Source organism: Bison bison, unplaced genomic scaffold, assembly GCF_000754665.1.
Source record: "Bison bison bison isolate TAMUID 2011002044 unplaced genomic scaffold, Bison_UMD1.0 scf7180017864064, whole genome shotgun sequence".
Taxonomy (NCBI): domain Eukaryota; kingdom Metazoa; phylum Chordata; class Mammalia; order Artiodactyla; family Bovidae; genus Bison; species Bison bison.
This window is the reverse complement of record NW_011494636.1, coordinates 4243808-4269359: the sequence shown is the minus strand read 5'-3', so window position 1 is coordinate 4269359 and position 25552 is coordinate 4243808. Positions and strand designations below refer to the sequence as shown.

At 39.9% G+C, this 25552-nt stretch overlaps 1 protein-coding gene across 3 annotated transcripts; it reads right to left on the bottom strand.

Moving 5' to 3' along the window:
* Positions 1-3964: 3964 nt before the first annotated feature.
* On the bottom strand, positions 3965-23768 carry METTL11B (methyltransferase like 11B). Of its 3 annotated transcripts, none has more exons than XM_010836711.1 (4): positions 23504-23768; positions 12114-12289; positions 6741-6990; positions 3965-5984 (listed from the first exon to the last, which is right to left on the bottom strand). In XM_010836711.1, the coding sequence occupies exons 1-4, from the start codon at positions 23655-23657 to the stop codon at positions 5713-5715; spliced, it is 852 nt and encodes a 283-aa protein (XP_010835013.1). In that variant the 5' UTR covers positions 23658-23768; the 3' UTR covers positions 3965-5712. The 3 variants fall into 3 exon arrangements, with proteins under 3 accessions (XP_010835013.1, XP_010835014.1, XP_010835015.1); XM_010836712.1 differs by having other exon boundaries at positions 3965-5966; XM_010836713.1 differs by having other exon boundaries at positions 3965-5936.
* Between the last annotated feature and the right edge of the window lie 1784 nt (positions 23769-25552).

Here is a 25552-nt window from a genome sequence, read left to right as displayed (position 1 = left end):
ACATAGTAGGCATTCATAAAATATGTGCTGAATGAATGGAATCTGTGTGAACTCCTTCCAATCCTAGAGATGTAGTGAGTCACTCTATTCTCTATGTTATTTAATTCTTCGTACATACTATTATTTTAGTCTTTTTATCCTAATTTATTATTATTTTTGTATCTCTCTTGCCCATTACAGAGTCACATTCTTCTTGGACATCTCCTACATGTTTATTTGCAGTAAGTAATACAGCCTGTCACCTAGCAAAAGGACAAACCATGCCAACATGAACATAAAAAGGTGCTATATATGCGTAGTTCTCTGACACCAAATCACTAACTCTGCAAGTCAGTTACTATTTTAACAGTATCTCCTTAACCCCACTCCAGATGCATGTATACACACACTCTACTAATTGAGATAATTTTAAACTATTTTTCACATATTTGCTTAATTAGCTTGCAGTGACCTCTGTGAAAACACTGGCCTCTGATGATTATAAGAGGTATTTTTCTGGCATAGACACCAAAGCATCAAAGAATCAGCTAGAACGAAGGAAAGCAATAACACAACTGGTTTTAATTACTCCTGACAGGCAGCTGAATATATCTGACACAGGTCTTCTCCCCAATACATCATTCAAAACAGGCCAGTTATAGGAAATGGTGGAGTTACAGAATGGGGCCAAAATGTGTCCACAATATAAAGCAGCTCATCTTTCATGTGGGTGACCTTATTCATTTTGTTTTATATTTTTATGATGATCCTGAATCTATAAAATTGTTGACCCCTTGAGACTTGGCATGCTTCTATACTATTGCTGAGGAGTGGTGGCTCAGGTTCTCAGAAGAGGAGGTAGGTGAAGACTGCACCCTTTCATGAATCACTGGATAAACTAAGGGGTCCTCCAAAGTTCACCTACAACTGCAGACATGTTTGTGATTAATTCATCTATGAAGTACAGGTGTGCACTTTCCACTTCTCTTCAATTTTCAGAAAAGGATTGACTTCCTCTAAGCCTAGCTGCTCCTTCGGACTTGTTGCTTTGCAGGAAGCAGATGAGGATTACAAGTCGCTTTATTAAGACCTACTCACAATTTTAGGGCTTCCCTGGTAGCTCAGATGTTAAAGAATCCGCCTGCAATGCAGGAGACCCAGGTTTGATCCCTGGGTCAGGAAGATGCCCTGGAGAAGGGAATGGCAACCCACTCCAAAATTCTTGCCTGGAGAATTCCATGGGGTCTCAAAGAGTCGGACATGATTAAGTGACTAACACTTTCACTTTTTTTTTTTTCAGTTGCACTCACAATTTAACATGTCTCTCTTATGAGGTATACCTTCCCACCTAATGAAACTATGGGTCTTTGGTTAGCCATATCCTTGAATTGGCTGCTATTGAAAAAAGAGATTTCCTAACTAGGCAGGATTTTGCCCCAGGACCTAACTTTCTTCCTACAGTCTTCTCCCATACGTCTGACCCCTGAGCTTACTGCTGCCTTATTTCTGTGCCTTTCCTGGTTCTTGCCAGTTTGCATTGTTTGGTCACTCCTTGGACCTGTCTTGTACATTCCAGCGCTCATGGAACTTTAGAAGCTCTTGGTTTTTCCTGCTGCTTTGCTCTGATTCCTGTTTGATGCCTCTTAAAACAGACTGTCCCCTGAGTCTCTCTACTTAACATACTTTCAGTAAAACTTGGACTTCCTTCAGTGTAGTAGTCGGGCTTCCCTTGTAGCTCGGCTGGTAAAGAATCTGCCTGCCATATGGGAGACCTGGGCTCGATCCCTGGCTTGGGAAGATCCCCTGGAGAAGGGAACGGCTATCCACTATAGTATTCTAGCCTAGAGAAATCCATGAACAGTATGGTCCATGGGATCGCAAAGAGTCAGACACAACTGAGCGACTTTCATTTCACTACTTCACTTCAGTGTAGTAGGGGATATAGGTTTCCCTGGTGGGTAAGTGGTAAAGAACTCACCTGCCAATGCAATAGACATGGGTTTGATCCCTGAGTCAGGAAGATCCCCTGGAGAAGAAAACGGCAACCCACTCCAGTATTCTTTCCCGGGAAATTCCACGGACAGAGGAGCCTGGCAGGCTACAGTCCATGGGGCCTCAAAAAAATCAGATACAACTTAGTGACTAAACAACAACAACTAGGGTGTATGCTAAAAACTGAGGCTCTAACATGAATGTCCCATTAAGGAGCTCAGAGTTAAATAGGGCAAATGACAGGTAAGCAAGTAATTACAGTGCCACACAATAAGTGCTGTGACATGTCAAGCAGATGGTATGAGGGTGGCACATAGTAGGGGCATCTAACCCAGCACCTGGAAGGAAGCTTTCCTAGAGTCAGTAACATTTTTGCAGTCTGAGACAGACAAAAAGAATGGGAGATATTCTGGAACTTCCCTGATGGTCCAATGGTTAGAACATGCATGAGAACTTACTTGCTCAGTCGCGTCCAACTCTTTGGGACCACATGGCCTGTAGCCTGCCAGGCTCCTCTGTCCATGGGATTTTTCAGGCAAGAATACTGGAGTGGGTTGCCACTTTCCTCCTCCAGAGGATCTTCCTGACCTGGGGATTCTGTGTCTCCTGCATTGCCCATAGATTCTTTACCCACTGAGCCAGCTCAGCTTCAAACAAGGGGGCAATGCTGGGTTCAATCCCTGGTCAGTGAACTAAGATCCCACATGCCACGTGGTATAGCCAAAAAGTTAAAAAAATAAAATAAAATAAAATAAGAATGAGAGATAAGGAAGTAACATCAGTAAATGCCATGTCCCAAAAGTCATAGCTCCTTGAGAGATCTATAAGTAGTTAAGCACAATTTCAAGAAATGTGGGAAAACTGAGGCTGGAGAGAGAAGCCAGGGCTAGATCACAAAAGGCTTTATGTCAGTCTAAGGTGATGGGAATTCATCCTATCAGTGATGGGGAGTCATTGAAAGTTTATACATAACATGGTCAGTTCAGGTTTTAGAAAGCTAACATTGGTGTGGAGAATGGATTTCTCCATCCAGCTACTTCCTTGAACCTGGCCTGTGTCTTGCCTGCCCTATCTTATCTTCCTTTGACTCTGAAGAGCCCAGCTCCCCACCTCTTTTATCAGTATCCTCAAAAGTAATGATCAGAATCAGTTTGAGATCTTAAAAAATACAAGTTATTTGGTCTCATTTCACAGAATCAGATTATCATGGGGACAGGGCCTGGGAATCTCTATTTTATAAAAACTGCCCAAATGATTTGGAGGCACTTGGACTATGAACTAATGTAGATTGTCACTTACCATACAACACAGATGTGTTGATAAACATCAGATATATTTTTGCCTTGTTGAAGACAGCTGGAGTAGGTCTCACTCCAAATGTCTTCCTTCTATAGCATCCTTGACTCTACTCAGACCAGAAAATTCAGCCCCTTCCTTGTAACCTCAGATCTTTCCATTATTCTTTAAACACATCCTAACCTTCACATTAACTATCAGGCAGCATGCTCCGACTCTGATGGCCTCACCTCTCAAGCTACTCTTTCCTTTAGTTGCTAAATCATGTCTGACTCTTTTGCAACTCCATGGACTGTAGCCCAGGCTTCCCCGGTGGCGCTAACAGTAAAGAACCCACCAGCCAATACGGGAGACATAAGAGATGAGTGTTCAATCCCTGGGTCAGGAAGATCCCCTGGAGGAGGGCATGGCAACCCACGCCAGTATTCTTGCCTAGAGAATTCCATGGACAGAGGAGCCTGGTGTACTTCAGTCCACGCATCCCTGCATGCTGAGTCGCTTCAGTTGTATCCACCTCTTTGAGACCCTATGGATATATAGCCTGCCAGACTCCTATGTCCATGGGATTCTCCAGGCAAGAATACTGGAGTGGATTGCCTTTTCCTTCTCCAGGGGATCTTCCAGATCCAGGGACCAAACCTATGTCTCCTGCATTGGCAGGCAGATTCTTGACTGCAAGGCACCAGGAAAGCCCACTCTTCCCTTTACCTTGTACTAGTTATTAACTTGTTATAGAGAGGAGATATTGGTATAATTTACTTCCTAATTTCTGCTTTATCAATTAAGTGAAAAATAGATATGGAGTTGGGAATTTTTGTGGCACAATAAAGATCTGGAAGTTTTCTAAGAAGAACAGAAAATGACATAGGAAGAGAAAAGGGACTGCTGATCTATTCCAAAGATTCAGCTGAGTTAAAGATTATGTGTTCATATTAATGGGGCAATTATGTTATTTCCTCCTTGAGCTCAGGAACCAGGGTGCTGAGGAATGGACAACTGTGTCGATCAGCATGTGAGTACTTGCAAAGCAGAAAGTCAAGAAGTAAGAGAATAGGGTGCTAAGTGTAAAAGAAGCAGAAAATGCCTAGGATGGGCTGAAAAGGAAGATTTAGTTAATTTTTTCCAATACATAGAGGATGAAAACATGAGAATTCTTGTTTTGTCATAATAATTCTGTTTGGTAATGATTCATCATTTTATTTAATTTTGGTCTCTGGTTTCTCCAGCAATGATTTTAACTCACATTCTGTTACATTACCCTAAAATGTTATGAATAACATACTGCAGCTGGAAGGTGCCAGTGGCAGAGTGACATAATTTTCCAGGACATAAAATCAGACTACTAAATCATGCTATATCAACATAGTGCTTTATAATAATTATTTTCCTCCTAATTTAGAGCTATCACTTATAAACATGATTTTAGGGTGATAGCATATGCATTTAACAGACTTTCTTTACTTAAACTGATTGTATTTCATAGAAGACTCAATATATAATACATCAAAAGACAAATCCTTCACATGAAGACTTTAGAGCATTTTAAATAAAATAGAAGTTATATTTAAACATTCTGCTAATAGAAATTAAGTTACATTTTTGTTTTTGAAAGATTTTAGATATTTTTAATTAAACTAACGCAGTTAGTTCAGTTTTCAGGTTTACCATTTCCTATCTCTTTCCAGTGTACATTTTATCAATCAAGGAAACAGGAGCGACTGCAATGAAGCAAGTTGTGTTAGAAGCCAGTGACTAAAATTAGATTATCAATGACATTCACTTACATGTTCACAGCTGAAATTTCAAGGGTAAAACATTTTCTCCTGAAAGGAGACACTTCCCCATCACTGAAATGCAGACTTCTGTTATGAAATTGCATCCATATTACATCATTGGGCAGCGAAACTGACCCAAAATAGAAAGTGAAACCACATTTTTTTTTTCTGCCAAAGACAAAATTAAGTAATGGAATTGTTTAACAAGGTTATTTTGACTGGTGCTTTCTTAATTAAGGGGAGATTTTTGTCTGAGAGAAGTAATATTCCCAAAGAGGAAGGAAGTATAAAGTATCTAGCATGAGGGCAGAGAAAGGTGGTCTAGACTTTATCCCACCCACCTTAAACTACTCTTTAATGCAAATCTTCAGAGACCAATGCGGTTTCTATTTTGTGACTGTTGCTCCCTTTCCTGTTTTTATGGGTACACTGGTATAGTTCAGATGTTTTTCCAGATGTCACATTCCATTTATCTTTTGGAAAAGGTCACAGCGTGTGTGCATGTACTTACATAATTAGTGGAAACGTGACATCAACCATTTTAAAACATACATTGCCTCCCTTCTGTTCATTCCTCCGTGGATCACAAGGGGTGTAACTTGTGAATCAGAGGAGAGCCACTCTTCCCAATGCACCTTTGTGCAGTGCAGTCGTTCACTCCGGCAGCTGGTCAGGAGCTTCCATCGCTGTGCAGCGCAAACATCCACACCGGGACACATTGCTCTGGAAAGCCGTCCTGCTTCTGCTGGCCTAGCACCACCAGCCCACTCTTCCTAATGAGGGTCTGAAGGATGTCCATGTCCCGAGTCACGCTGCTGTCAGAGAGATCGAAGATGCAGCCCTTCCGGGCCACATTGTCCTTCAGTATGATGATGCCATTTTCCTTCAGGCCATCTCGGCACCGGGAAAGAAACGCAAGAAGGTCTTTATCGGTCAGGTACCCTACAGGTGAGGCCAAGTAAATGGGGGAACAGGATGAAAGGGTGGGTGGGGAAGGAGGTGAGTAGGCAAGACTGAACGGCCACAAGGCTACAAATCGGGAGCTTGTTTGTTCATTCATTCATGAATTATTTCGTAGCCTGAATTGTTTTGTTGTGGGAGGCTTTGAGAATTTAGGTAAGAGAACAGGTATCCTCTTTGAGGAGAATCAGTGCACGCTCTGTAAAACAGTATTATACCAACCTAGTCTATCTACCTCCCAGGCACAAAATAAACCACTCCTCATCCCTTGGATTCACTCCATGTCTGCTGAACACCTCAACTCTGCCATTATTCCTCTGTGTCTTATACACACACACACACACACACACACACACACACACACACTCACACACACACTCAGACCAAAATCTCATTCACTGCTATCTCATTTCCTGAGAATTTAAATCTAAGAAAGCCAAGGTTTGTCAATAATGGAGATACACTTTTTAAAGTTTTTCAAATATTCAGTTTTCTTCTAGGATTTAGGTTGGCACAAAGACACTCCATCCTAAGAATGGGAATCACCAGCCTTGTTCAGTGGATGTTAGGGGCAGAATCCAGAGGACCAGAGTTTGGGGGGAGTTCACATTATATGTTAGACTAGCTAACTGTTCTAAGTGCAGCTAGAGCCAAATATCCCTTTGTGTCTTTGCTCTGCCTCCACAAGTCCTCCAGTTAGTGGGGAGAAGGGAAGATGCAATGCCATGCAGAACTAACCAATGACCCACTGAATCCAGATGACATCGTATCTTCCCAGTGGGGGTGTGAATTCCTGCAGGCTATAGCAGTGGTAGCTTTCTACCTTGTCGCCTTTGACCTGCAGGTAGTTCTGTGCTTCGAGGAGGAACGATTCCATCATGTCCACCAGTTCCACAGTGTTGAAAACCGGCAACAGGACATGCTTGCTCACTCTTCCTATCCCAGAGCCGCAGTCCAAGGCACAGTCCGTGCCAGCTCTCCCGGGCCCCTGCAGAAAGGTACCTTGTGGAACATTCCAATGACAGACATTCTCCCTGAGTCTTGACACTCAGTTACCTCTTTAAGTAAACTTCATTTAGGTCAAGTTCATATAATTAAATGTGGGTTTCCTTGGTGGCTCAGACAGTAAAGAATCTGCCTACAATGCAAAAGACCTCGGTTTGATCCCTACATCAGGAAGATCCCCTAGAGAAGGGAATTGAAACCCACTCATTATTCTTGCTATTCTTGCCTGGAGAATTCCGTGGACAGGGGAGCCTGGCAGGCTACAGTCCATGGGGTCACAAAGAGTGGGGCACGACATAGCAACTAACATACACACACACATAAAATTTAATGTACTGTTTTAAATGTACCATTCAAGGAGTCTGGACAAATGTATACAGGTATGTACCCACCACCGTGGACTTCCTAGGTGGCACTAGTGATAAAGAGCCCCCCTGCCAACGCAGGAGACATAAGAGACATGGGTTCAATCCCTGGGATGGGAAGATCCCCTGAAGGAGGGCACGGCAACCCACTCCAGTATTCTTGCCTGGAGAAACCCTTGGACGGAGGAGCCTGGCAGGCTATAATCCATACCGTAGCACAGAGTCGTAGCACTGAAGCAACTTTAGAATGCCTGCACCCATTGCCAGAGTCAAGTTATAAAACATTCAATGACTTTTTTCAAAACATATCCAAACATGTCTAGTTTTTGCCTTCTTTATTTTATCCAATTATAGGTCTTTCAAATAATTAAAAAATAAGATTTTAGAAAATGTCTTAGGTTTGAGAACTAGGTAATGTTTTATAAGAAGTGGGCCATTTAAAGTCCTATGAAAGTAGAACTTTGCTGCTGCTGCTGATGCTAAGTCGCTTCAGTCATGTCCGACTCTGTGCGACCCCAGAGACGGCAGCCCACCAGGCTCCCCTGTCCCTGGGATTCTCCAGGCAAGAACACTGGAGTGGGTTGCCATTTCCTTCTCCAGTGCATGAAAGTGAAAAGTGAAAGTGAAGTCGCCCAGTCGTGTCTGACTCCTAGCGACCCCATGGACTGCAGCCCACCAGGCCCCTCCGTCCATGGGATTTTCCAGGCAAGAGTACTGGAGTGGGGTGCCATCGCCTTCTCTGAAGTAGAACTTTGTTAATTGCCAATTTGGGTCAAATCCATAGCAAATGGACCTGCACTGTAGCTTATTGCCTTGTAGAAAAAGAGAGAGAGCAAAGCAGAGAGAATCTTTCAGAGGTTTAAAATTGCTTTTCAAACTCATGCAGTGAACACATTTCAATTCATACTGGGGTGGATGATTAAAATTTATGTTTTTCAAAACTGATTTTGAGGGCTCTGAATTATCTACTATTCTTGTGTGGAAGATAATTTTTAGGACCTGAGCTGAGGAAACGCAATCTGTTCCATTCTCAGGCCAGAATTTCACTTTAAACTCAGCCTTTATGGCATATAGCACATTTATGAGGATAAAAGGTAGTTGCAGCAAAGTCCCCCTGTCTCTTTTCATGCTAAAAATTGTTTCTGCTTTTGTATCAGAAATCACATGACTTATTGGACAAAAAGCCCTTAAACTTTTTAAAAGTAAAATTCTGAATTAAATTAACTGACAGTGAAAGATGAATAGTTAGTAGAGATAGGAGGATATCAGCCAATGAAAACCTTCTCAAATTTGCTTCTATAAAGTAATATACATACACACACACAACCAGTATATATCTATGAAATAAACATGTGTATATATGTATATATATATGTATATGTGTGTGTTTATGTTGTATGATATTTGACTGTAGCTATCCTTGAAACAACAGTTTCAAAACAATATACAAAACAATTGGCCTTCCCAGGTGGTTTTAGTGGTAAAGAACCCTACTGCCAGTGCAAGAGACATAAGAGACGCAGGTTCAATCCCTGAGTCGAGAAGATCCCCTGGAGGAGGGCATGGCAACCCACTCCAGTATTGACTGGAGAATCCCTATGGACAGAGGAGCTTGGCAGGCTACAGTCCAATGTGTCACAAAGAGTCAGACACGACTGAGGTGACTGAGCACATATGTACGCACGAATACACAAATATACAAAAACTGTTATATAAAAACACAAAAGATGCCTTTTACTCAAATCTTGTGCACTTTTGCCCCTCACCGCTACCGCCTAGTTGTCTTTATTCCATGCCGTTCCCGGTGTTTGGCACAGCCTCGCATATCCTGGCACCAAGTTTTTTCCTCTTTCTCTCATCCTCATGCTGTGCCTCTGAGAAGAGACATTTAAAGACTGACCTCTGGGACAACATCTCTACTCTCTTGGACACTCTGGCTGCTTATTACTGTGCTTGGATTGAAATTTGATGCACCTCCGTGAATGTGACCAAAACCACATAAATGTGTGATTTCAGAACTTTAATTATCCTATTATTTATTATCTTCATATTTTTGGATTTATATAAAACAGTAAAATACTCTAAGAAATTTAATTTTCATTTTGATTCTGCCTATGTCTTTTGTGTCAAAGAATATTATTTTACCTTCTTTCCATTGGAGTTTGAAAATAAAGTGTTAAATACCACTGTATAAAAACCGTGAAATACAGTTAGCCCCCAATTTTTCAGTCATCCAATCTCTGAGAAATATCAAGAGATAAAACCATCAAATACCAATTCCTTTTTATAAATTTTTACTTTCCCCTCAAAAAGCTAAAAGTAAGGAATGTTATCAGTTTTGCCACTGATATTATCTTGGTATCGTTTGTTTATTTGCTAAAGTAAGCACATTTGCAACAAGTTTAAAAGTGTTTTCCCACTGTCCCAGATCACTAAGTGTTGAAAGGAAAGCAAAACTTTAAATTAAACAATCTGCCTTTTCCCAGTTGACATAAGGATAAATCATGTCAGATACTCATGTTCCCAAACTCCTTGTATCTTGACCTGGATACTAATTTAGCATATTATTAAGGTCAAAGTACCAAAATATCATTTCTTTAAAAAGACTATGTTTGTACTTTGAGGTCACAGCTTCACAATGAGCCTTGTCTACTAAGAAGGACTCCTTATATTTGTTTGAAAAAAGCAGACTACTCATTTCCAACATAAATATGCCAGCAGAAGCCTGTTTCCTTTCCCAGGTCTGTGGGCCTGTGTATGGGCTCTGTCTGACCAGCATCCCTGTGGTCAGTTTGGCATTCCACATGGAGTGACAAGACAGCCGGATTACTAACTAAGCTTCTGAAATGCACTGGGATCAAAGTCAGCCTCACCTCGAGGCGAGCAGGAAGGATTGCTCTTCGCCAGATTGGGGGAGAGTTGAGGTCTGTGGTCCACACACACACACACACACAGAGCAGGGATTTTTCTGCTTCATGAGACAAATAGAAAAAATATGTCGTGGATAAGAGCTGGGAATTTGGTATCAGACAGACCTTGTCGGGCATGAGTCCCAGATCTGTCTCTTACCAACTGTGTAACCTTGAAAATGTACCTAATCTCTAGAAGCCTCAGTTTCCCCAACCATGAAAATGAGAAATAATAATAGTACTTACCTCCCAAAATTATTATGAAGAACAATAAGATAGTACTTCTAAAGTGCTCATCAGAGTGACTATCTCAGATAAAGTGCTCGGTGAAGTCAGTCAGTAACACTGATTTTAAAATATTCCAGGTTAACCTGATCTATAAATAACCCCAGCCATCATCTCTAGTTTTGTAGTCCTTTATGGCCACAGTTGATGTCCAGACACTTTGCCCCAATGAGTGCTCCATCCTGATTCTATTTTTCTATACTCAGGCAAAGGGTACTTCAGAGAAAGTTGGATAAAAAGTGAACCTCACCTCAACACTAGGGAAACTATTAATATTATGCTTCTAAATAGGTTGACAACTTAATCCCAAATATTTGTAATATTCTTAATGGTTCCTTCATCAGAATAAAATGGAGTCCAAATTTCAGATGAATAACTTCATAGTGAATTGGAACAAAACCTGTTTGCTAGTTAGGACTTTGTTCTCAGTAGAACCAACAGCAGCTTTATTATGTGGGTTGTCTGTTCTAAAAACTAAATGAAAAAGTGAAAGTAAGTCATTCAGTTGTGTCCAACTCTTTGCAACTCTATGGATTGTAGCCTACCAGGCTCCTCCATTCATGGAATTTTCCAGGCAAGAGTACTGGAGTGGGTTCCATTTCCTTCTCCAGGGGATCTTCCCAACCCAGGGATTGAAACTGGGTCTCCTGCATCGTGGGCAGATGTTTTACCACCTGAGCCACCAGGGAAGCCCCAACTAAATGAAGCTCCAAAAAATACAATGACTGAATTATATGAAAGCTTGTTAGTAGTAGTAGCAATAAATGAGCTCTATTGCATAATAATTATGTGCACTAAAGTAAATATTTGACATATATTATCTCATTTGAGCTTCACATTATCCTACAAGATATGTTCTGTGGTTATACTCTAGACACAGGTAAGAAAATTGAGGTTTAAGAGAATTTAAGGAGTAAACCCAAGGTGGCTTACACTGTAAGAAGAACCATAATGACTCTGGGGCCCAAGATTCTGGCCCCTAAAGTATATGACCCATCTCCATGTGGCCTGAAAGTATGGAAGTGGAGTTTTACCCAACACCAAATCTATAAAGGGATCACAGTTTTTCAAGGCAATGTCTCAAGTGTGTAGAAAACAATATAAAGATATTCTACTATACTTATCATTTTTAAACTAAACATAAGCCTGCATTTCCCTACAACGTTGAGTTTTTATTACAGAGACTCAATAAATCACCCCAAGATCCCAAATGGCATGATTTCTCATCGGTCATCTGAGTGTCAACTGCTTATCTATGGGATCTGAAAGAGAAGTCTTCTTAATCTACTACTTGTAATATTAACACTGCTAGTTCACCTTCCCCTGAAGCATAAGAAATAAGCTGGTGCTAGGAGAGTGATGCCAACTAGGATAAACCAGTCATTTAATGTGCCCCATCCTTTTTGAACCTCTTAAAACAGGCTTTCACACTAAACCCATGGCTCACCCATTTGGCTTTCATATGACTGAAGCAACAACACAGAAGCCTGTGAGCTCATTGTTTGCAAGAACTTTGCTTCCTAATCAAACTACAGTTGGATACTCACCCCAACAAATTTCCTGAGAAATTTCTGAGAGGCCTGGATATCTGGGTTGGACAATTCAATGAAATTTCCCATCATACCCTCTTCTGTAGCTGGTACTTCTTGATAGAAGAGTTTAGTTCTGGCATAGAACTGCATCTCACCATTGATTACTTGACTTGTTAAAGCATACAATTTCACTGAAAATAAAACATTATTAATATTTAAGTGACAGAACAAGTTCATTCTTATCATGCAGCGAATTTCCTCTTAGAAGCCTGCAAATCTGTGGTATGGAGGAAAGGGTATTCATTTGATGTCAGAAGATCTGGGCTTGAGCTCTAGCTCGGTTATTTACTTGCTATTTAACCTTGGGTAAACTTCTCAACCCCTGTGATCTTCAGGTGGGTCATGTATAAATCACAGTCGTGGCATTTTCATGATTTAATAAACCTAGAGTTTAATTTTAAAAATAGCTTGTCACTGTGTTTAAAAGTATTCAATAGTGTTTGCTACAGTAGAATAAATAATTTCACAAGTTTCACAGTAAGTTTTATCTTTGACCTTAAAATATTTTATGGAAATTTGATCACTAATCCTTACTTCTAACCACAAGGTAGATTAGGGATAGGTATTTTTTTCATTTCTTTTTCAAGCAATTCATACCCATATATCTCTTTGTACCAACATGACAGAAAATGTGCTTGAGCCCTAAGTTCTGAAAATAAAATACTAAAAAGTATAATTTTTTTGAGCAACTATTTTGTACTAGGTATTATACTAGGCACATTCACATATACTATATCATTATTTCAGAAAAGAAGTGAGGTATTATTTTTAAACATTTATTTTTATAAAAACATGTGTTCCCACTTCTGAAGGGTAAATGAGTATGCACTTAAATGTGATTTGTAAATTAAAATGCATCCTTGCAGATATAAAATATGTTCATTAGAGAGCATTCAGAAGGAAATGATAGAAAGTGAGATGAAAGGGAGGAATTTCTTGTTCAAGATTATAAGCTGAATCCATCCATTTGTCTTCTCTCATTCCCAATACTCCCCATGAATTGTTTTAATAAACTCAATCTGTAACAATGAAGAAAATGAGGAGGGACCGCCAATAAATTCATGATTTCAACAAATTTCTGGAAGACAAAAAGCAGATGGAACAAAACTATATAATTTACAGCTCAGGACATCTGCAAAGGAAGTAAAAGTTAATTTAAAATCTGCCTGCAGGCCAACTGGGAGGTGACCAATGTACTTCCTCCCAAAAGTGACAAGCAGCACAGCTATAATCTAAGGGGGGTAAATAGTCTCTTCTCTAAAAAAAGAAAAAAAGGAGAACTAGACCCATTAGTGTTGGGATCCTAAAATAGTAATTCTGGCATATAGAAGGTTCTAGGCACCTCATCTGCTTACATTCATCAGAGTCTGGTAAAGTCAACTGGCATATGTAGAGCTCCTGGGCATCCTTTCTATTCAGTGGAGAAGTATGTAACAGAGGAAATCTTCTCCACCACCTAAACTCCTTTACCTTGTCCTTCATCCCTAACCATGGATTAAAAAATGACTTCCAAATACATGAGGGTGAATGTCTGAAGAACAAAAGAGAGATAAACAATCAAAACTGACTTCAAAGGAAATAGAAATAATCCAGGAAATTAATGAGAATTTAAACCAAAACCAAGCAAAAATTTTTATCCATGAGGAGATACGAGAACAGGTGCATCATAAATTGAAGATAAGATGTCAAGAAAATGGCAATGTAAAACATAATAAAGAATTCTTAGAAATTAAAATTTTGATTACCAAAAACTTTGGAGTTAATATTGAGTAAACATTTGGAGTTAACATTGAGTAAACAAATCAGGACATAAAGGAAAAGGTAGATTCAGAAAACACAAGTAAAAATATTAAAGCTATAAAGATTTAATTCAGAAGACCCAACATCAAGCTAATTAAGATTCTCAAAAACAGAAAATGAAGAGAAGAAAATTATTACAGAAAAAACAGATAAAATTTCTCAAGCTGAAAGAGATTGTAAGGTCCAAGAGTACTAAGCAATATGGATTTTAAAAACCTCGCTGATTCACGTCACTGTATGGCAAAAACCACCATAATATTGTAAAGTACCCTCCAATTAAAGTAAATAAATTAATTAAAAATACTTAAATATACTTTATTTAAATAAAAATATTTTTATTTATGAAAATTTTTATCAAAAATAATTAATGTCACATTCATACATATCTTTAGGAAATTTCAAAACACCAAGAGTAATGAGAAGATTATTAAGTTATTTACAGGGGAAAAGTTTGCTGACTTTCAAGTAGGGTTGCCAGAGTTAGCAAATAAAAATATAAGACATACAATTACTTTTGAATTTTAGATAATCAATGGATAATTTATTAGTATAAATATGCTCAAAATACCACACATTGCATGGGACATACTTTTACTAAAAAATTGTTTGTTGATTATCTTAAATTCCGGACTAGGCAATGGCACCCCACTCCAGTACTCTTGCTTGGAAAATCCCATGGACGGAGGAGCCTGTTAGGCTGCAATCCATGGGGTCACTAAGAGTCAGACCCAACTGAGCGACTTCACTTTCACTTTTCACTTTCATGCATTGGAGAAGGAAATGGCAACCCACTCCAGTGTTCTTGCCTGGAGAATCCCAGGGACGGGGGTGTCTGGTGGACTGCCGTCTATGGGGTCGCACAGAGTTGGACACGACTTAGCATATCTTAATTTCAAATTTAACTGACCTCATAGTTTACCTGGCAGCCGTATATTCAAAGGAGTAGACTCAGGCTTATAACACAGATCTCATCACAAACACTGAAAAACAGTGTCATCAATATTTTAAGGGAAAATTATTTTGAAGCTAAAATATATTACCATTCAAATGGTGAGAGAATATTTACCTCCCATATTCATTCTTCAGAAGTTTCTCAAAGCTATATTCCAGCTCAGTGAGGGTTAAAATTGAGAAGATATATCATGAAAGACAACAAAATTAACCCAGGAATCCAATGAAAAGAAATCCCAAAATGGTAGATATTATTAGATCTAGAAAGAAATCAGTTTATACTACAACAGAAAGCATTGGCTTCAAAAATATCTTCAGGAAATAGAATGAACTGGATTCTGGGCAATAGATAGTAGGGAAGAAGTGAGAAGACATGAGTAATATCCTTAGGAAGACATATTTTTAACCTCAACAAAAATAAAAGACAGTTGAATGCTCCAAGTAAAATATACAACTGTATAAAAGAATGTTACAATCAGGATATGAAGCAAACCAAAATATGACATAATTGTACATAGAAGGAGTATAAGAAAAGAGAATCTATTTAAACTTTACTAGGAACACCAAGATTGTGACGGTGGATTAATGTACCACATGGCTCTGAATTGAATAACGGTTACATAGTTCCAAATTTTTATTCTAAAAGTTAAAAATCCAATAAACCCTACTTCTATCCATTGTAGTATATTTCATCTGTGGAGTTACATCATTATTTCCTACCTTGAAGACGCTGAGGCCAATATTTGGACCCTTGAGTGATCATGAATTTGCTAAAAGGAATATAGGAATCAGAACCCATGTATGTTATTTTCTAGAGACTAACAATATTATATACTATATTTCCTATATATGTTAATTATACAATAGATTGTCATTTTAAAAACACAAACCTTTTAAAACTATTAATAAATAGTCCAGTAGTCATGTATGGATGTGAGAGTTTGACTATAAAGAAAGCTGAGTGCAGAAGAATTGATGCTTTTGAACTGTGGTGTTGGAGAAGATTCTTGACAGTCCCTTGGATTGTAAGGATATCCAACCAGTCCATCCTAAAGGAGATCAGTCCTGGATGTTCATTGGAAGGACTGATGTTGAAGTTGAAGCTCCAATACTTTGGCCACCTGATGTGAAGAACTGACTCATTTGAAAAGACCCTGATGCTGGGAAAGATTGAGGGCAGGAGAAGAAGGGGACGACAGAGGATGAGATGGTTGGATGGCATCACTGACTCAATGGACATGAGTTTGGGTAAACTCCAGGAGCTGGTGATGGACAGGGAGGCCTGTCATGCTGCGGTCCATGGGGTCGCAAAGAGTCGAACACGACTGAGTGACTGAACTGAACTGAACTGAACAATAGATTGTCATTTTAAAAATACAAACCTTTTAAAACTATTAATAAATATATAGATTTTTTGACATTTTATATACAAGTGAGCATCTGATTGAGAAAATATAACTTTAAAAGGAATGCCCTCATGTTCAAAATCATTGGGAACCGACACCAGTCCCCCTTCCCTAGCACTCAGTAAAGTGTTATGTCAACAATGACATATAATGAATAAAATTAATGCTTATAAATTCAACAGGGACAGAAAAAATTAAGCATCACCATGCCAAAAAAACATGACTGTTCCAAATTCGTCTGGATGTCTCAGAAAATGAGGTTAAGAAATCACAGCTCACAAAGTCTTCCCAGAGACGAATGCTTCTGGGGCAAGCCACAGGTAAGCCACAGCCCAGTGCTCTCTTGTTGATCCAACCAAAGCAGCAAAACAACCACTCTCATCATCACCTGCTTAAGTCAACTAGTTGGTGGAGTTTATTAAAACCTTTAATCTGGAAATGGGAATGGTCCATTATGCCAGCAACGTTTAGACCACAAGTGAATGCCAAGCTCAGCAGGGGTCAGACTCAATAGGTAAGTTTTTATGGTTATGGGCTTGTCACCTAATTGACAGGAACATTTCACTAAAAAGATATATGAGGTGTAATGTCCAGCCCCAGGTACTCCCCTCCTGATAGCTCCTGCAATGGTGCCAGTTGATTGATAAGGTAATCAAACATCAGCCTATATCTTTTTATTATAGAATACATCTAGTGGCTTATTCTTGTGGGATTGCAATGTTTTTGTGACACCTAGTATAGTCTAAACCAGAGGCTAGACACTCTATTAGCTCTTGATATAACATGGTGCTTATTTCTTGACCTACATTATAAGCTGAACTTCCAAGCAATTTCCAAGGTTACAAAAAGAAAAATAAAGTACGTGTGAATTTGCCCTGAAGAAGAACAAAGATCTTGTGAACTCTCTAAGAAAGATTTGTTGAGAGCATAGCGTTTATGCTTGCTGAGTACCTTCTCTATTTTCCTTTTTTGTTTGTTTTTTTTAGTAGAGTTGGATATAACTCTTTTAGACTTTATTCTAGATATTAGACCTGTTTGTCAACTGGAAATTGACCTAAAAGTCTTCAGAGGATATATAGACTAGATTTAAACAGTAAGTTTGAAATGATTTGAGATACAATACTGGATCAAGTTAGTCTTTTATTTATAAGAGGAAAGAAATGGAGATGTCTTTAGGAAGTATAAGGTCTTCCATAAGAGAGATTTGTAGGTGATCACTTCTCAATTTAGCCATTAAAGAAGTGACAGTAAAAATTTAACGAAGGAAGGGAGGAAAGATAAAAGGAAGGGAGGAAGGAAAGAAAATGTGTCTAGGCACAATAGAGTATTACTCAGCCATAAAAGGAAGAAAATTCTGCCATTTGTGACAGCATAGATGGACCTCGAGGGCATTATACTAAATTATATAAATCAGACAGAGAAAGATAAATAATGTATGATCTCACTTATTTGTGGAATCTAAAAAACACCAAAGTCTTGTCAGTTTTCTCATCCACAAGAAAGGGTAGGAGGGAGTGGAATTTTATCAGTGTTCCTGGTAGAATCCAAAGGTCTGTGTGTGCCAGAATGCTAGAAAGTCATCATTAACAAGCCTTAGAATTACACTGAGAGTCCCTCTAGGTTTTATTTCTTCCCTGAATGCTTTAGGAGTCGGGGGTTCCTTGCCTGTAAAGTAATGCACTCTCAACCCTGAAAGTTTTAGTGGGCTTTTTCTTTTTCGACTGAGGACTATTTCAGGGCTTCCCAGGTGGCTCAGTGGAAAAGATTTCACCGATGAATACAGGAGTCACAGGAGACACAGATTCAATCCCTGGGTCAGGAAGATCCCCTGGAGGAGGAAATGGCAACCTGCTCCAGTATTCTTGTCTAGGAAATCCCATGGACAGAGGAGCCTGGTGAGCTACAGTCCATAGGGTCACAAAGAGTCAGACACAACTGAGCACACAAATCCTTTTCAGCCTTCAAACACAAGTAAAGAAAGGTGAGGAAGGAGGGAAAATACACTTTCCCCACCCCAGCAAGGATGTATACAAGTTCCTGCTGCACGTCATGTCCCCTGCCCACTTGGCCAAATGGCTTCCTCTCTAATTCCTATTTCAGTGTTCTACCTAACCCGCTGTTGAATGTGAAAAGGTCAGAATACAAAGATACTGGGGACAGAGTTTTCATGGTGAGATTCTACATTGGAAGAGTCAGAAGCTGATCCAGCAGTCACCAGGCCTCCTCTGGACCTCCCTCTGCAGCATCCTGTAGTGATGCCTGTCATGTCCCAATGTTCCACAAAGATTATCTGTGCGGGTCTCTCTCCTACATTAAACTCTCAGGATAAAGCTCTATCTTATTTTCCTTATAACCCAGGACTTACCATCCTGCTGACCCACAGCAGGCCTCCTTTGAGTGTTCACTGAATAAATGAATATTGTCTAGTTTTTCGTTCTTTGGATAACAGGTTCAACAAAGTAATGGATGGATATAGGGAATAGCCAACCCACTCCAGTATTCTTGCCTGGAGAATTCCATGGACAAAGGAGCCTGGTAGGCTACAGTCCATGGAATCGCAAATAGTCTGACACAACTGAGCACATGCACGCACACATGACATAATCACACATAGGTCACACTTTTTGTGGTTAATGAAAAACTATAGGAGGATAAATTGATTTTCCTAATTAGGCAAACCTAAATAATAAACAAATAGTAATCATCACTGATCAAACATGTATATATGTACTATATATGCTAGCATTTATATCTCACTGAATATATAAGATAGACGTGACTATCTACAGAAGAAAAGAGGGCATCAGGAGGTTAAAGAAATTGCCAAATAGTGAGTGACATAACTGGGATTTAAACCTAGTTCTATTTAAATTCAAAATCCATATTTTACCCATTTAGTACTGTGTATAGGACGGTCTGCTAAAGAAAGGAAAACGATCCACTTCTTCATTTCTTTAAAATGAAAAATGGTCTTACATAATTGGTATTGCAAAGGCAACAATAAACCTTCGGAAAATGTATCACTGCACAGTGAGTTGTGCAGCCATGCTTTCCACAGGGATGAAATCAACTTGAAAAATGCCAAAAGTTGTATGCTGAGTTTCATTTGGAAGTTACGGGCTGCTGTCTATGGGGTCACACAGAGTTGGACATGACTGAAGTGACTTAGCAGCAGCAGCAGTGTATTTTAGGGAATGTTTTTATTAATTCTAGGTTTTAATTGTGATAGCAAAGGTGTGACCATTGTTCTCAATTTCTTCCTCAGAGCCTAATTATTTTAAAAGGGTAAGTGAAGGGGAGTTAATAACCATTAATAGGTACCTCCCATGTGCCTGACGTTATGCCAAGGCACTTTCATGTCATCTCTCTTAGTCCTCACAAAAACTGGAATTGTAATCACTATTTTACAGGTAAGTGATGAAAAAAATCTGAAAAATTTAGTAACATGCTCCATATTACGGAGAAAAGAAGTGTCACACCCAGGTCCTAACCCAAATTATTTAAATGCAAAGCCTTTGTTCCTTTTGCTAAACTGCTTGGAAGTATTATTCTAAGTGCGAAGTTAGACTAAGCCTTTAACAATGTCCAGGAGTAATAGATTCTTGCACAATATATAGTGAATAAATATTCACTGACTTCTGTGTCCTTAAAAATATGCTGTGGATAGTGCTGGAAGAATTACTGAGGAGTTGGCTTATGTGTACACCTCCAAGTTGGATTGCATACAGGCCCACACTGTTATACAACCTGGAGATTTACCTAAATTGTTTTCCTACTCTACTTCCCATTTGTTCACAAACAGCCACCTATGACAAATTCATTCACTCCAGGCCTCTAGCTGAATTTGGGCTGGTATAACTAGATTATATGAACCCATTCACTGGCTCACCCATCTTTCTGATTTCTTCAGTAGAAAGCCAGTGCTCCTCATGGACTGTTTTTTATATTCCTGTCAGTTGGAAAATTTTGGTAAAACTTGTAGTGCTCCCTTCACTAGTCAAGTTGCCATTTACACTGAGAGGCAGCATGATTTTGTGGTTAAAAAGCTCAACTGGCCTGGCTTCTAATCCTGCTCCACACTCATCACCGTGTGATCTTTGGCCAGTTACTTACTTCCTCTGTGGATCAGTTCCTCAGATTCAGGAGAGAGAAAATAACCCCACCACCTAATACAGATGTTGAGAGGATTAGCAGACTTCCCTGGTGGCTCAGACGGTAAAGCATCTGTCTACAGTGTGGGAGACCCAGGTTTGATCCCTGGGTCGGGAAGACCCCCTGGAGAAAGAAATGGCAATCTACTCCAGTACTATTGCCTGGAAAATCCCATGGACAGAGGAGCCTGATAGGCTACAGTCCATGGGGTCGCAAAGAGTTGGACACAACTGAGTGACTTCACTTCACTTCACTTCACTGAGAATAGTAACAAGCATGTTTCCATTTCTTTGTGAAGACCTGTCATAGTCAATGGCATAGCTAAGAATTCCATTGGAGACTTTGAATATGCATGCTCTTGCTTCTCCAGGAATCACTGAACTTAGCCAGGGATATTTCAACAAGCGTCCCCATGACTGAATGTCACTTCACAGTGAGCTGGTGTGAGGCTGACTGCTTAACGCAGGCAGTTGGAGGGAGGAAGGAAGAAAGAAGAAATCAAAGAGTCTGGTTAGCCGCCATTCTTCCCATAATTACTCCAAACAACAAACTCTCTGTGTAGATGCTACAGTAGGGCTCCCCAGTCTTTTAAAAGAAGGGCTTTATTTTCATTTCTATGAAGTCTTGAAATCATCAAGAGGAGGGGAAGCCAACTCTAAAACACCTCAGTGGGGGCTGGGGAAGGAGTGCTTCCACTGGCTGAGTTTTACTTCCAAAGTGAAAACATTAATATCCACTGGAGCCTGAAAACTCTCATACAGCGAATTAAGCTTATCATTGGTAATGCCTGTTCTAAGGAAGGCTGTGTGGTGACTTTAAAAGAGAGCTGGTTCTAAGGAAGGAAATGAAATGCTACTGCTTACTGAGCATTGATGAGTTTCACATATATAATTGCATTTAATATTCCAACAGCCCCACAGTTTTGAGGAAAATGATGCTCAGAGTTTAGCAACTTGCAGGGGTGATTTCTCTATCAGTAGCAGTGCCAGAATTTGGACTCAGGATGTTGGAAACTTGCAATTAATTATTAGTAAGGGGCCATTTAATTTTTCTCATAAATATTTATTGGGGTCTTTTAAATTCATCTTTAGCTACTTTCAGAGATGGGGTTTAATCTCTAATAATTATTTTTAAAATTTGGCAGTCATCTACCCTTTAGCAAGTCTCTCATAAGTTATTGAATTTATATATTTCGCCAGACTAACGCAACATGAGCCAACAAGCTACTGTTACTGAGATATCATCCAAACAGTGTCTCCAGTGGTCTGACAAAATATATGGAGTGGTCAGAACATCATCATCTTCCAAATAAACTGCTCTAATTTTTCCATTTGGATACAGATGAGATGTCGACTATGTCCTAAAGGAATTACTTATGGGTAGATCAGAGAGTTTGGATCCTAAAGCAGGTTGAGCACTGAAAAATTGATGCTTTTGAATTATGGCACTGGAGTAGACTCATGAGAGTCCCATGGACTGCAAGGAGATCAAACCAGTCAGTCCTAAAGGAAATCAACTCTGAATATTCATTGGAAGGACTGTTGCTGAAGCCGAAGCTCCAATACTTTGGCCACCTGACACAAAGAATGGACTCGGAAAAGATCCTGAAACCGGGAAAGATTGAAGGCAAACGGAGAAGAGGGTGGCAGAGGATGAGATGGTTAGGTAGCATCACCAACACAAAGGATATGAATTTGAGCAAACTCCAGGAGACAGTGAAGGGCAGTGGAGCCTGAAGTGCTGCAGTCCATGAGGTCACAAAGAATCGGGAACAACTTAACGACTGCACAACAAAATGTGATCTACCAGAAAGAGCCCTGGTTCTTGCTTTGGTATCTAGGTGAGACCTATCTAGACTGATCTCATCATCTCTGAATTTTCTTTTCCTCATTTTAAAAAAATAGTATAGGGGACAGGAGTGAGAAGGTGCATAGGAAAGTAATAATACTGACCCTATCTATCTCATCATGTGGGTATGAGGTTCAAATAAAGTCATAAATGAGAAATTTGTATAAGGAATATATATATATGTATATATGTGAGATGAAGTCATTTGTATATCTAGAATTAAAGATTCCCCTCAGAAATGGACTTAGAAAGTGACCTTGGTAGGCTGGTAATATAGTCTTGAATGCAACACAAAGAATTATGTAGCTCCTTGCCCATCTGGAAAGCCTGCCCACATCAAGTGTACAATGGGGCTTTCAGCAACCTTAAGAAAACAGACTGGGGTGAAACATACTGCTCCTGCTTTCATTGGGGGAATATAAATCAAAGGGGATACTTCACTCTTTAATCACAAGTTATTTCCTCTTCAGGGCTGTTAAGAGTGCGCTTAACTAACCACTTTCACACAGGCTGAGAAAAGCAGTGTAGACAAACCAGATAAGCTTTATGTTGCCCTATTGTCCAGTTCCCTGAAAACTAAAGGAAATAACTATAATGGAGACAGACTACTGCCCAGTTTTTTTCTTAACATTCAAAGATCACACTAAAATCAGCTCCTTTAAGCTCTCAGACTATTATTGTAACTCAGAAAAGCCAGAAAGCATTATGTGGAGTGTGTGCTCATGCATACACATGCAGACACACACTCACCCCAACAACCTTGATCTATTATTGTTCAGCCATTCTTTTTAATTGTGAGTTGATATGCTATTGCATTAATATTCTCATCTTTGAGTTACCTAATTTACTCACCTCTAAACTTTTGCAAATATTAAAAATGTCCTTTCAAACTCAAGAAATTCATTTCCACAAGGCTGATATTCAGGCAGCCAACACCCAGAGAAGCAAGTTACTCATGTCTGTGGTGCATGGAAGTCCCAAAATAGAGGCTTGACCTTCCAGGCAGCACTTGATTTTGCACTCTCCATAAAAGAATGCCATTGAAACATTTAAGCCCATTTAAATGGTTGTGGGTCCTTTTTATCTGAAAAGTGTCCTTGTTCTAATTCCTTTTGGAAAAGCCCCACAACCTCACATAGTGGCTCCAGTCATTTCTTATCCCTTATCTAGGAGCTCTGACTCACTTACCCAGGGGAATATTTTCCAGCAGGTAGAGATAGCTCTGAAAGAAGTCATTGCAAATGGCTTTGTGAAGAATAAAGGACATGCTATGTCGACAGAGTTCATCATCGGTCTTCTGCCAGCGGGATCTGAAGGCAAAGTGGGCTCCCAGGTGGGCCATGGTGAAAGGGGATAATAATTATTCCTACAGAGAGAGGAAGCTTGCCTGACAGTTTCTTTGAATTAACTTTCTCTTTCTACACGAACTTGAGACTGTCATTTTAAACCAACCCCTGTCCATCTATATCAGGAGAAGTGTCATGGGGCTGGGGGGAGGGGCAGCAGACACAGGGAGGTCAGACTCTTGGCACGTCTACTGTCTGATTGCTCGGGCGACACCACTCCTGGCCAGCAGGTGCTAAGTAAAGATGAAACCAGGCTGAGAGAGATCCTGCTTCATCCAGGGAAAAGCACACCTCCCTCCTTTAGCTGCCACTTCAAACAAGCAGGAGCACAGCCTGCTAACACCCTGAATACTTTCTTTAATTTGATTCCTAAATTGGAAGAGCCTCATTTCCATTTCAAAGAGTCGTGAATATTTTGCAGGAGATCCAGTTCCCTGATTTCCATCCCTCCTCCTGGAACGCCAAATCCTCAAGTTACAAGTACCCTTCAAAGTCATCTTAGCTACCCATGCTTCTTTCATCAGTATAGTTTTGCCCAAATCTTTTCATAGAGATGGATGCATGTTTCCCATTTTTGAGGATCTTCAAGAGACGCAATTATATGAAAGCCTGTTCTGATGTTAAATACCTTTCTCTGTCAGCAAACTCTTCCATCTAGCTTGCACTAAATAATACCTAGTCATGGAGGACTGTTTCTTCATCTTTCCCTATTAAAGATAGGATTTTCCTCATATGCACTCCTTTGAAATCTGTACTGGGTATCTTCTCACTGTCCTCCTGGTCTACTCTATGCTGTTCCCACATTACTGTGTGTGGTTGGAGACTGGACTGTATTGACCATATTAGTGGATGTCTTGCCTTCTGGCTTCTGGTTGAGTTCTGCCAGTGGTTGGTACCAGCAGAAGGGTAGAAGAGAATGATTCAGCGTATTTATTCCCCTGGCACCCTCCCTGTTGATATGCCGTTGGCTGACTACTTCATAAGGTAAAAAGTCATGGCTTCTGTCCCAGGGTCTTCTCATACAAAACCCTCTCCCAGTTCTGGTAACCGCTCCTTCCTCATGCCGCTTCAGACCTCAGGAGAGTGATACACCAAGCTGTCTCAACCTCTCGGGTAATGCACTATTCCTTGTAATTTCTCTGTACCTAACTTACCACACCTTTGGAAATAGTCACTTTATTAATCTGGCTCAAATTCTTAATTTGTAAATATCATATGTTTCCTGTAGGGACAACTATCATTTTAACTCTCCAATACTCTTAACAGGAAAAATTCCTAAGAACTCGTACTCTTTTGGCCCATGCCATATGCAACCACTGCCCACCATCCCTAAAACACACATAAACACCCACCCACCCACATACAAATGAACACATTATGTTTGCTTTTTTTTTTTGAAGTCGATAAGTCATGTCCGATTCTTTTTGTGGCCCCACAGATAGGAGCCCTGTCAGGTTCCTCTGTCCATGGGATTTCCCAGGCAAGGATACTGAAGGAAAGTTGCATGGCTCAAGGTAACCTGGAATTAAAACTCCCCTCCAGGTCCTCCCCACCATTCTAGGCAAAACAAAGAACTCTCTCACCCAAAGGAAAAATAGACATTAGGTTGATTACGCCCAGCTCCAAGCCGGCCCAGCCTTTGGCCCATCGCCAGAACTCCTTGCCCCAGCCGTTTAAGGGATAACTACTCCCAGCAACCTTGGAGAAGAACAGGCCCCCTTAAGACAGTAGCGTTCTACATACATGCCTATATATACTTACTTTTTTCTTAGATAAGTGCAGTAGCTCGCTAATCTGACTGCTGCCCCTTCTCGCCTCATTAAAGGTGATCTGTTCCTGTAGAGTGCCAGTCTCATTCTTTTTCTGAACCTCGCCTACTCTACCTCCATAC

What these genes read in the sequence shown, in the direction of transcription:
- METTL11B (XM_010836711.1), bottom strand. Translation starts at nt 23,657, where the DNA reads ATGGCCCACCTGGGAGCCCACTTTGCCTTCAGATCCCGCTGGCAGAAG. An exon ending in GCTGGAAAATATTCCCCTGG is followed by an intron (nt 12,290 to 23,503) that starts GTAAGTGAGTCA and finishes TTTTATTTTCAG; the next exon opens with TGAAATTGTATGCTTTAACA. An exon ending in TTCTCAGGAAATTTGTTGGG is followed by an intron (nt 6,991 to 12,113) that starts GTGAGTATCCAA and finishes ACCTTTCTGCAG; the next exon opens with GGGCCCGGGAGAGCTGGCAC.